The 12,039-nt window shown below is 46.1% G+C and overlaps 1 protein-coding gene across 1 annotated transcript in view; it reads left to right on the top strand.

The window, feature by feature from the left end:
- LOC135521323 (voltage-dependent calcium channel gamma-7 subunit-like) overlaps nucleotides 1-11,244 on the top strand; it is a 41,278-nt gene extending 30,034 nt beyond the window's left edge. The window contains exons 5-6 of the mRNA XM_064947239.1: nucleotides 7,550-7,695; nucleotides 9,565-11,244. Of these exons, the coding sequence (XP_064803311.1) occupies nucleotides 7,550-7,695; nucleotides 9,565-10,020 (602 nt within the window). The 3' untranslated portion in view covers nucleotides 10,021-11,244. The remainder of the gene's footprint in view (nucleotides 1-7,549; nucleotides 7,696-9,564) is intronic.
- The last annotated feature ends 795 nt before the right edge of the window (nucleotides 11,245-12,039 follow it).

Here is a 12,039-nt window from a genome sequence, read left to right as displayed (position 1 = left end):
TAGGGGAGCAGGCAATGTATTCCTATGGGGAGAGAAGTCAATGCACACTGTTTTTATGTAAACACCTTCTTTTAACTGTGAAAGGTTAATGCCACACAGTCAAGGTTAGGCTTGCACAGATCGGGAGGACCTTAGGAACAGTCCTGTGTTTGAATTGTCCTTCTAAACCTAACGGTTCCGCCGCTGTCACCCAAAATCCAATGACATTGTGGTGCAGGCATCATTGTGGGCCTATTTTTCTCATGGTCGCTGTGCTCAGACCGAGCGAGCTACGGTCAAGAGGGGCACCTCGTTGGACTCGGCACGGCCTTGGGATTATGTTTATGCCATTGCCTGCTCTCTGTGTCTTTAAACACCATGCTTTGTCACTCCATCCTTGCTGTGTGTGTGTGAGAGAGCTTTTCTTTGACATCTGTTGGGAAAAATGACTGATTTACAGTTCATGGGGGTTGTCTAATCACACATATGAAGTTTTGGACAGATCTGATTTTTTTAACCCTTCCAAACAGCCCCTGAGACACCAATTATGGCACTTCCGGTTGGCACAGGAAGCTATAAATACACACATGTCTTGACTGACATAGAAACCTAGGGAATCCTGAGTTTTAAGTCTTTAAGTTGAGAATTGACTGATTTACACAGGGTTGAATAATGCAGAGGCCTCGGCACCTTTCGAGGTGATGTACATCCAAATACCTTTTGGGTCAATTTAACCACTTCCGGTTGCTCCAGGAAGCTTAGAATCGACACAGGTAGACCTCATAGTGGTCTGATGGAATGTCATAGAAGACAGGTTCATACAGCATTCATAACCCATAAAGACCCCAGGTTGTATTTAGGGGAGCAGGCAATGTATTCCTATGGGGAGAGAAGTCAATGCACACTGTTTTTTTGTAAACACCTTCTTTTAACTGTGAAAGGTTAATGCCACACAGTCAAGGTTAGGCTTGCACAGATCGGGAGGACCTTAGGAACAGTCCTGTGTTTGAATTGTCCTTCTAAACCTAACGGTTCCGCCGCTGTCACCCAAAATCCAATGACATTGTGGTGCAGGCATCATTGTGGGCCTATTTTTCTCATGGTCGCTGCGCTCAGACCGAGCGAGCTACGGTCAAGAGGGGCACCTCGTTGGACTCGGCACGGCCTTGGGATTATGTTTATGCCATTGCCTGCTCTCTGTGTCTTTAAACACCACGCTTTGTCACTCCATCCTTGCTGTGTGTGTGTGAGAGCTTTTCTTTGACATCTGTTGGGAAAAATGACTGATTTACAGTTCATGGGGGTTGTCTAATCACACAGATGAAGTTTTGGAAAGATCTGATATTTTTAACCCCTCCAAACAGCCCATGAGACACCAATTATGGCACTTCCGGTTGGCACAGGAAGCTGTAACTCAACATACATCCTCATTGGGCTATTCCATTAGAGAATCCTGAGTTTTAAGTCTTTACCATGAAAACTGACTGATTTACACAGGGTTCAATGCACTATGTCCATCAAATTGCAGGCAGTGTATGGGTATACACTTTTAGGGCGATTTGGACCACTTCCGGTTGGTCCAGGAAGCTTAGAATCGACACAGGTAGACCTTATAGTGGTCTGATGGACTGGTACCAAAGACAGGTTCATACAACATTCATAACCCATATAGACTCCAGGTTGTATTTAGTGGAGCAGCCAATATATTCCTATGGGGAGAGAAGTCAATGAACACAGTTTTTATTTAAACACCTTCTTTTGACTATGAAGGGTTAATGTCACACGGTCAAGGATAGGCTTGGACAGATCAGGAGGACCTTAGGAACAGTCCTGTGGTTGAATTGTCTTTCTAAACCTAACGGTTCCGCCGCTGTCACCCAAAATCAAATGACGTACTGGTGAAGGCTTCATATTGGGCCTATTTTTCTCATGGTCGCCGCGCTCAGACCGAGCGAGCTACGGTCAAGCGGGACACCTCGTTGGACTCGGCACAGTCTGGACACTATGGTGATGCCATTGTTTGTGTTGATTTCAGAATGTCCATTTGGTCATGTTTTCTCACTTTTGCAAAGTCACTGTGCATTTGCCATATGGTTAACTGGGCAGTCACCATCACCAATTTGTCATGCCATAAAAATCATGTAGGAATGCCAAATTGACTGGCCCGATGACATAGGGATGGCTGGGCAGTTATTCTGGTACCTCTCCATCGCTCGTTTGGGTTGATTTCAGAATGTCGCTTTTGGTGATGGTACCTCACCGCTTAAACATATTGCAAATGTTCCTTACTTTTGCAAAGTCACTAAAAATTCTTGCAGGAATGCCAAATTGACTGGCCCGATGACCTCGGGATGGCTGGGCAGTGATACTGGTACCTCTCCATCGCTCGTTTGGGTTGATTTCAGAATGTCGCTTTTGGTGATGGTACCTCACTGTTAAAACATATTGCAAATGTTCCTTACTTTTGCAAAGTCACTGAAAATTTGTGCAGGAATGCCAAATTGACTGGCCCGATGACCTCGGGATGTCTGGGCAGTGATTATGGTACCTCTCCATCGCTCGTTAGGGTTGATTCCAGAATGTCCATTTGGTGATTTTTCTCACTCTTTCAAAGTCACTGTGCATTTGCCATATGGTTAACTGGGCATTCACCATCACCAATTTGTCATGCTATAAAAATCATGCAGGAATGCCAAATTGACTGGCCCGATGACCTCAGGATGGCTGGGCAGTGATACTGGTACCTCTCCATCGCTCGTTTGGGTTGATTTCAGAATGTCGCTTTTGGTGATGGTACCTCACTGTTAAAACATATTGCAAATGTTCCTTACTTTTGCAAAGTCACTGAAAATTTGTGCAGGAATGCCAAATTGACTGGCCCGATGAACTCGGGATGGCTTGGCAGTGATTCTGGTACCTCTCCATCACTCGTTAGGGTTGATTCCAGAATGTCCATTTGGTGATTTTTCTCACTCTTTCAAAGTCACTGTGCATTTGCCATATGGTTAACTGGGCAGTCACCATTACCAATTTGTCATGCCATAAAAATCATGCAGGAATGCCAAATTGACTGGCCCAATGACATAGGGATGTCTGGGCAGTGATACTGGTACCTCTCCATCGCTCGTTTGGGTTGATTTCAGAATGTCGCTTTTGGTGATGGTACCTCACCGCTTAAACATATTGCTAATGGACAAGAGTCACCTGCAAGTCACCGTCCATCAGTCAATTTGATATCATTCTGACACCAAACTGATACAAACTGACACCAAACCCACTTTTCCCAACTCATTTAGGAGCCAAGTATAACATACTTCAGAGCTGGCCCAAAATTCACAAGGCCTTCGGTACAAAACATTAAAAAACCATAAAACACATAGTTACTTTCTAGCTGCGGGGCCAGTTCGGACATTATGTGTAGTCCTATGTGAGGCGACCCCGAATCCCGAGTTTCGGCTCGATAGGTCATTTGGTGTCCGAGTAAAAGCCTAATTGGTGCTGAAAATCCACTTTTTTCCATGCCTTGCTACGGGGTCCTTGAATGAGCTATCGGACCGAGATGTTGGGTTCTGTCTCTATGGGCCGAGACGGTCACAATGCACCTAGTCTTGTGTCTCTGGGACATTTCTAAATGTCGCCATTTTCGTAATGGTCAAAATGAATTGAAGTCATTGCAAATGTTCGACGCTGTTTCTCGGTCCGAGAACCTCCTAGAGCGCCGTAACTCACCACGCACTATCTACCTGAGGTCTAGAACAGGATTCTAAAGTTTCGGAACTCTAGGTCTGACGGTTCTTTTTTAGCTCGAACAAAGCTAACTATTGGAGGCACTGTCAGTCTCTCCACACCCCAATACGTCCCTCCATCCAAGTTGTGTATCTGTGTGATTTATTTTTCCTTTGAATTTTTATGGGAAGAATGACTGATTTACAGTTCATGGGGGTTGTCTAATCACACATATGAAGTTTTGGACAGATCTGATTTTTTTAACCCTTCCAAACAGCCCCTGAGTCACCAATTATGGCACTTCCGGTTGGCACAGGAAGCTATAAATACACACATGTCTTGACTGACATAGAAACCTAGGGAATCCTGAGTTTTAAGTCTTTAAGTTGAGAATTGACTGATCTACACAGGGTTGAATAATGCAGAGGCCTCGGCACCTTTCGAGGTGATGTACATCCAAATACCTTTTGGGTCAATTTAACCACTTCCGGTTGCTCCAGGAAGCTTAGAATCGACACAGGTAGACCTCATAGTGGTCTGATGGAATGTCATAGAAGACAGGTTCATACAGCATTCATAACCCATAAAGACCCCAGGTTGTATTTAGGGGAGCAGGCAATGTATTCCTATGGGGAGAGAAGTCAATGCACACTGTTTTTTTGTAAACACCTTCTTTTAACTGTGAAAGGTTAATGCCACACAGTCAAGGTTAGGCTTGCACAGATCGGGAGGACCTTAGGAACAGTCCTGTGTTTGAATTGTCCTTCTAAACCTAACGGTTCCGCCGCTGTCACCCAAAATCAAATGACATTGTGGTGCAGGCTTCATTGTGGGCCTATTTTTCTCATGGTCGCTGCGCTCAGACCGAGCGAGCTACGGTCAAGCGGGGCACCTCGTTGGACTCGGCACGGCCTTGGGATTATGTTTATGCCATTGCCTGCTCTCTGTGTCTTTAAACACCACGCTTTGTCACTCCATCCTTGCTGTGTGTGTGTGTGTGAGAGCTTTTCTTTGACATCTGTTGGGAAAAATGACTGATTTACAGTTCATGGGGGTTGTCTAATCACACATATGAAGTTTTGGACAGATCTGATTTTTTTAACCCTTCCAAACAGCCCCTGAGACACCAATTATGGCACTTCCGGTTGGCACAGGAAGCTATAAATAAACTCATATCCTCATTGGGGTATGCCTTTACAGAATCCTGAGTTTTAAGTCTTTACGTTAAGAACTGAGTTATTTACGGAGGGTTTAGTGAGTGTGTGTTATTTCAGAAAATCATAGAAAATCACAGAAATGTCGCAGAGCTCCGCAGCACATTTTAAAAATACTCGTATGAACACCCTGCAACTGGATCTGTAACCGTTGAAAAAAACCCCACCTATATCTGAACATCACGATCTGGTCACCGTACGATTTCTCGTAAATGACGATAGATAAATGGCCAATTTTTTTTTTATTGACACCGGAGGCTCCTTGACTTTGACGTGAAGTGAAAAAATCTTTTCTCTATTTTCATTTTGGACCTTTAATCCCAGAAATATGGCCATAACTCAAAAACCGTTGAGGCCTAGACGCCATCTTGTTCGGGGCCATCTTCCCATAATGCCAAACCTACGCTCACCAAGTTTCGGCTTCGAAATATTTTCGGTTTCCGAGATATGGCACGTCGTGATTCGGGATGTTTTGTCCAATAGCAATATGATTGCTTATGCCCTCTTGTGGGATATTCCGGCATAGCGCAAAAATGGGCTAAAATTTGTTTATTTTATTAAACGAAAACCGAATGTCCGACAAAGTTCATTTGATGACTTCCCGGTAGGTCTGGCCCTACCGCTCGGCCCGACGCCGTCCCCGAATTTCTAAAATGTTTTCGGACGTCTAGTAAGGGACCGTACAGTTCCAATAGGGACTTTCTCACTAACCATACGGTGATTGTCGAAATGTTCCCTTAAGGTATGTTAATCCCACCAAAGTGTCCGATTTCAAATAGGCTTTTCAGTGAAAACACTACAAACGATTATGTTAAGTCTCCACCAAACCACAATAAGCACAGTCATTTTCCAGTGAAATATAGCACAAAAAGCAGAATTAGATATCAAATTAATCACTAACCTTGAATTATCTTCATCAGATGACACTCATAGGACTTCATGTTACACAATACATGCATGTTTTGTTTGATAAATTTCATATTTATATAAAGAAATCTGAGTTTACATTGCCGCATTACATTCACTAGTTCCAAAAACATCAAGTTATTTTGCACAGCCACATCGTTTCAACAGAAATACTCATCATAAATGTAGATGATAATACAATTTATACATGTGGAATTATAGATATACCTCTCCTTAATGGACCCGCTGTGTCAGATTTTTAAAAAACATTACGGAAAAAGCAACCCATGCAATAATTTGAGACGGAGCTCAGAACAATAGCCAAATTAGCCGCCATGTTGGAGTCAAGAGAAACCAGAAAATACATGATAAATGTTTCCTTACCTTTGATGAACTTCATCAGAATGCAGTCCTAGGAATCCCAGGTCCACGATAAATGCTTGATTTGTTCAAAAATGTCCGTTATTATGTCCAATTAGCTACTTTGGTTAGCGCTTTTCAAATCAAATGTATTTATATAGCCCTTCGTACATCAGCTGAAATCTCAAAAAACTATAATGTGACGAAATGTCCCAAAATTCCGTAACAGTCAGTAGAAACATATCAAACGATGTACTGAATCAATCTTTAGAATGTTGGTTACATACATCTTGAATAACGTTCCAACCGGAGAATTAGAATGACTTCAGATGAGCAGTGGAACGCAGGTCCTTCCCATGTGAACGTGCATGGAGAAAGCATGGTCAACTCGTGGCAGTGGTGACTATTTCCTGTGTCATTCGACCTCCATTCACATTAGAGTCATCAGACAAAGTTTTATTGACTGTTGACTTCTAGTGGAAGGCGTAGGAGGTGAAAACTAATCCATATCTCACTGTAAATTCAATGAGAGCTTGGTTGAAAATCTGCCACCCCCAGAAAAATTCCAAACAGGAAGTGGAATTTCTCAGGTTTTACCTGCAATATGAGTTCTGTTATACTCACAGACATAATTCAAATAGTTTTAGAAACTTCAGAGTGTTTTCTATCCAATACTAATAATAATATGCAAATATTAGCAACTATGACTGAGGAGCAGGCCATTTACTATGGGCACCTCTCATCCAAGCTACTCAATACTGCCCCTGCATCCATAAGAAGTTAATGTTATGTTCCTTTCCCTTCACCCTCTCTCTTCCTTGACTTTGTTGCTGTTGGTGTCAGTGGTAATGTCCCACACCTCTGACTGTTTGTCTGTCTGTCTGTCTGTCTGTCTGACTGTCTGACTGTCTGACTGTCTGACGCTCTCTATCTATCTCAGGGTGTCAGTGGTAATGTCCTGTTGCTCTCGCTCTTTCGCTCTCTCTCTCTCAGGGTGTCAGCATTAATGTCTTCTTTCTCCCTCTCCCTCTCCCTCTATCACTCTCTCTTCTTCTCTCTCTTTCCCTCCCTCCTTCTCTTCCTCCCTCTTTCTCTCCCTCCTCCCTCCCTCCCTCTCCCCTCCCTCTCTCTCTCTCTCTCTCTCGCTCCCTCTATCACCTTTCTCTGTCTTTCCCCCTACCTCTCACTCTCCTTCTCTCTCTTTCTCTCCCTCCTTCTCTTCCTCCCTCTTTCTCTCCCTCCCTCCCTCTCCCCTCCCTCTCTCTCTCGCTCCCTCTATCACCTCTCTGTCTTTCCCCCTACCTCTCTCTCTTCTTCTCTCTCTTTCTCTCCCTCTCTCTCCCTCTCTCTCCCTCCCTCTCCAGGCCTGAGTCTGGTGGTGGGGCTGGTGCTCTACATCTCCAGTATTAATGATGAGGTGATGAACAGACCGAGGGAGCCTGAACAGTTTTTCAACTACCGCTACGGCTGGTCGTTTGCCTTCGCAGCCTCGTCCTTCCTACTCAAGGAGGTCAGTGTGTGTGTGTGTGTGTGTGTGGTAGGGGGGCAGGTGGTGGGGGAGTTGAGGAGACGTCATTAGTGCCACTGCTGTGCTGCCTTGGGTGCCCAGCTGACCTATCCATCTTAAAGCCACAGTGTCGTGCAGGCTGAGGCAAACCTCCCTACAACACTCATCACACTCATTACACTGCAATATGCTTGGAAAGTACAGCTATAATTTAGGTCCTAGGGAGCCATGCATTTAAATCACTAAGACTTGCAAAGTTGCATGTTTACTTCAAGGCTAAAGTTGAGGCAGGGAAAAAATCATGATGCCTCTGCAAAATACTATCATTCTCTATACATTCTAAATCAGTCATTCTAAATGTAACTTCTCCACAGTATTATCTGTACTGGGCTGAGATGTTCTGTATGCAGATGTTGAGGAAGAACCTGTACTTCTGGGTATTCCTGTGGCTGTCAGCCATCTTCTGTCCTGGGTGTGATAAGGGCTGATGAGACAGAGTGGGGAGTTCAGAGGAGCAACTCTTCTTTACCCCCATCCTGTCAGAGTGGAGAGTTCAGAGGAGCAACTCTTCTTTATCTCCATCCTGTCAGAGTGGAGAGTTCAGAGGAGCAACGCTTCTTTACTCCCATCCTGTCAGAGTGGAGAGTTCAGAGGAGCAACTCTTCTTTATCTCCATCCTGTCAGAGTGGAGAGTTCAGAGGAGCAACTCTTCTTTATCCCCATCCTGTCAGAGTGGAGAGTTCAGAGGAGCAACTCTTCTTTACCCCCATCCTGTCAGAGTGGAGAGTTCAGAGGAGCAACTCTTTTTATCCCCATCCTGTCAGAGTGGAGAGTTCAGAGGAGAAACTCTTCTTTATCCCCATCCTGTCAGAGTGGAGAGTTCAGAGGAGCAACTCTTCTTTACCCCCGTCTTGTCAGAGTGGAGAGTTCAGAGGAGCAACTCTTCTTTACCCCCGTCCTGTCAGAGTGGAGAGTTCAGAGGAGCAACTCTTCTTTACCCCATCCTGTCAGAGTGGAGAGTTCAGAGGAGCAACTCTTCTTTATCCCCATCCTGTCAGAGTGGAGAGTTCAGAGGAGCAACTCTTCTTTATCTCCATCCTGTCAGAGTGGAGAGTTCAGAGGAGCAACTCTTCTTTACCCCCCCCCCCGTCTCTCTCTCTCTGTTGTCATAGCCAATGAGGGGGAGATGTGCCCACTCCTTATGTGCCCATCAGATGAGTGTAAACTCTGTTTAATAAGTACAGTATAGTTCATCACTCCTAACTCAAATACAGTCTTTGTTTCAGTACTTGGTCTGTACATCTGCATACTCTAGTTTAGTTCAAACATTCATGACAGTTCTAAGACAGAGCATATATGAAGAGTGGACTGTTGTTGTACTTTGCTGCAGAGAAGATAGGAGAACGCTGCTGAATACACAATGAGCTAGTGAGGATTAGTATTCTGGGGATAGACTGGGGTGTCAGTGGGGATGTTGACATACTGTAGCAGTGCAGTAGTCTTCTCTCTCTCTCTCCCTCTCTCTCTGTGCGTGTGTTATGTGTGTGTGTGTGTTAGTGTTTGTTAGCGGTGCAGTGTTGTGTGATGTTCTCTGCTCGTTTCACCCATCTCTCCCTCCATCCCCCACCCTGCCTCTCTCACATCATTGGCATTACTGCACTAATGTGGTGCAATGGACAGCTCAGTGTACTCCACACCTTCTGCTCCTCCTCCTGCTACTCCTCTTCTTTCATCATCTTGCCTCTAGTCCCCACATCTCTCTCTCTCTCTCTCTCTCTCTCTCTCTCTACTAGATGTATCTACTTGTTCCCTTTTCTTTCAAACAGTTTGATCCCTGCATAACTCTCCCTCTATCTCTCTCTCTCCTGTCAGGGGGCTGGGGTGATGTCAGTCTATCTGTTTATGAAGCGTTATGCTGAGGAGGAGATGTATCGCCCCCACCCAGCCCTCTACCGCCCCCGTCTGTCTGAGTGCAGTGACTACAGCGGCCAGTTCCTCCACCCTGAGACCTGGCCTCCTCCTAAGAGGGGCCGCAGTGACTCCCGGGCCTCCAGCGACATCTCCATCCAGATCAACCAGACCCCCCCGCAGCCCACCAAAAAAAACCTGCAGGGCAACCAAGGTGGGGGCATGGGGTCCAACATGGGCCCTGGGTCTGGGTCCTCCTCTGGAGCTAGCTACCAGCTGCCCCCACCGTCTGGGGCCTACAACACCCACACACTCCAACACCAACACTCACACGGTAACTCCCAGGCCATGGCCATGCCCCCTTCCACTGGCCCCCCTCACTACCACACACACATGCACATGGGCGCCTCCCCCTGTTAGAGAGAGGGAGCGCAAGGGACAGGGACAGGGAGGAAGTTAGTGTGGAGAGCAAGAAATATGGAGTAAGTGTGAAAAGGGAGCGGGAGAAGGATTGAGGGATTAGTGTTAACATACATTTGGTATTAAAAACTGAGAGATGGGAAGAGAGAGAGAGAGAGAGAGAGAGAGAGAGAGAGAGAGAGAGAGAGAGAGAGAGAGAGAGAGAGAGAGAGGTGGAGGAGTTGCCAAGGATAGAGAGATGAGGGGGATTTTAAATGTTTTATTTTACCTTTATTTAACTAGGCAAGTCAGTTAAGAACAAATTCTTATTTTCAATGACGGCAGTGGGTTAACTGCCTGGAACAGTGGGTTAAGGGAACAGTGGGTTAACTGCCTGTTCAGGGATAGAGAGAAAGTGACAGAGAATAAGGTATGTGATTTCTTGAAAGAGGTTTAGAGGTTAGAATCTGTGACAAAAAGGGCTGAGAGGGAGAATGAGAGAGACAGGGAGAATGAGAGAGACCGGGAGAATGAGAGAGACCGGGAGAAAGAGAGAGACCGGGAGAAAGAGAGAGACAGGGACAAAGAGAGAGACAGGGACAAAGAGAGAGACAGGGACAAAGAGAGAGACAGGGACAAAGAGAGAGACAGGGACAAAGAGAGAGACAGGGAGAGGGGGAGAGAGGGATAGACGGAGAATGAGAAAGACAGGGAGAATGAGAAAGACAGGGAGAGACAGGGAGAAAGACAGGGAGAAAGACAGGGAAAAAGACAGGGAGAAAGACAGGGAGAAAGAGAGAGACCGGGAGAAAGAGAGAGACCGGGAGAAAGAGAGAGACAGGGACAAAGAGAGAGACAGGGACAAAGAGAAAGACAGGGACAAAGAGAAAGACAGGGACAAAGAGAGAGACAGGGACAAAGAGAGAGACAGGGAGAAAGAGAGAGACAGGGAGAAAGAGAGACAGGGAGAGGGGGAGAGAGGGAGAATGAGAGAGACAGGGAGAGGGGGAGAGAGGGAGAGACAGGGGGAGAGAGGGAGAGACAGGGAAAATGAGAGAGACAGTGAGAAAGAGAGAGACAGTGAGAAAGAGAGACATTGAGAAAGAGAGACAAGGGCGAATGACAGAGACAGGGAGAATGAGAGAGACAGGGACAATGAGAGAGACAGGGGGAATGAGAGAGACAGGGAGAATGAGAGAGACAGGGAGAATGAGAGAGACAGTGAGAGGGGGAGAGACAGGGAGAATGAGAGAGACAGGTAGAGGGGGAGAGACAGGGAGAGGGGGAGAGACAGGGAGAGGGGGAGAGACAGGGAGAATGAGAGAGACAGTGAGAGACAGAGAATGAGAGAGACAGGGAGAATGAGAGAGACAGGGAGAATGAGAGAGACAGGGAGAGGGGGAGAGACAGGGAGAGGGGGAGAGACAGGGAGAATGAGAGAGACAGGGAGAGAGAGAATGAGAGAGACAGGGAGAAAGAGAGAGACAGGGAGAAAGAGAGAGACAGGGAGAATGAGAGAGACAGGGAGAATGAGAGAGACAGGGAGAAAGAGAGAGACAGGGAGAAAGAGAGAGATGGGGAGAATGAGAGAGACGGGGAGAGACAGGGAGAATGAGAGAGACAGGGAGAATGAGAGAGACAGGGAGAATGAGAGAGACAGGGAGAATGAGAGAGACAGGGAGAAAGAGAGAGACAGGGAGAATGAGAGAGACAGGGAGAATGAGAGAGACAGGGAGAATGAGAGAGACAGAGAGAATGAGAGAGACAGAGAGAATGAGAGAGACAGTGAGAGACAGAGAATGAGAGAGACAGGGAGAATGAGAGAGACAGGGAGAATGAGAGAGACGGGGAGAGACAGGGAGAATGAGAGAGACAGGGAGAATGAGAGAGACAGGGAGAATGAGAGAAACGGGGAGAATGAGAGAGACAGGGAGAATGAGAGAGACAGGGAGAATGAGAGAAACGGGGAGAATGAGAGAGACAGGGAGAATGAGAGAGACAGGGAGAATGAGAGAGACAGGGAGAATGAGAGAGACAGAG

Source organism: Oncorhynchus masou, chromosome 29, assembly GCF_036934945.1.
Source record: "Oncorhynchus masou masou isolate Uvic2021 chromosome 29, UVic_Omas_1.1, whole genome shotgun sequence".
Classification (NCBI taxonomy): domain Eukaryota; kingdom Metazoa; phylum Chordata; class Actinopteri; order Salmoniformes; family Salmonidae; genus Oncorhynchus; species Oncorhynchus masou.
Note: the sequence above shows the minus strand (reverse complement) of the source record. Positions and strands in the feature narration are given on the sequence as shown.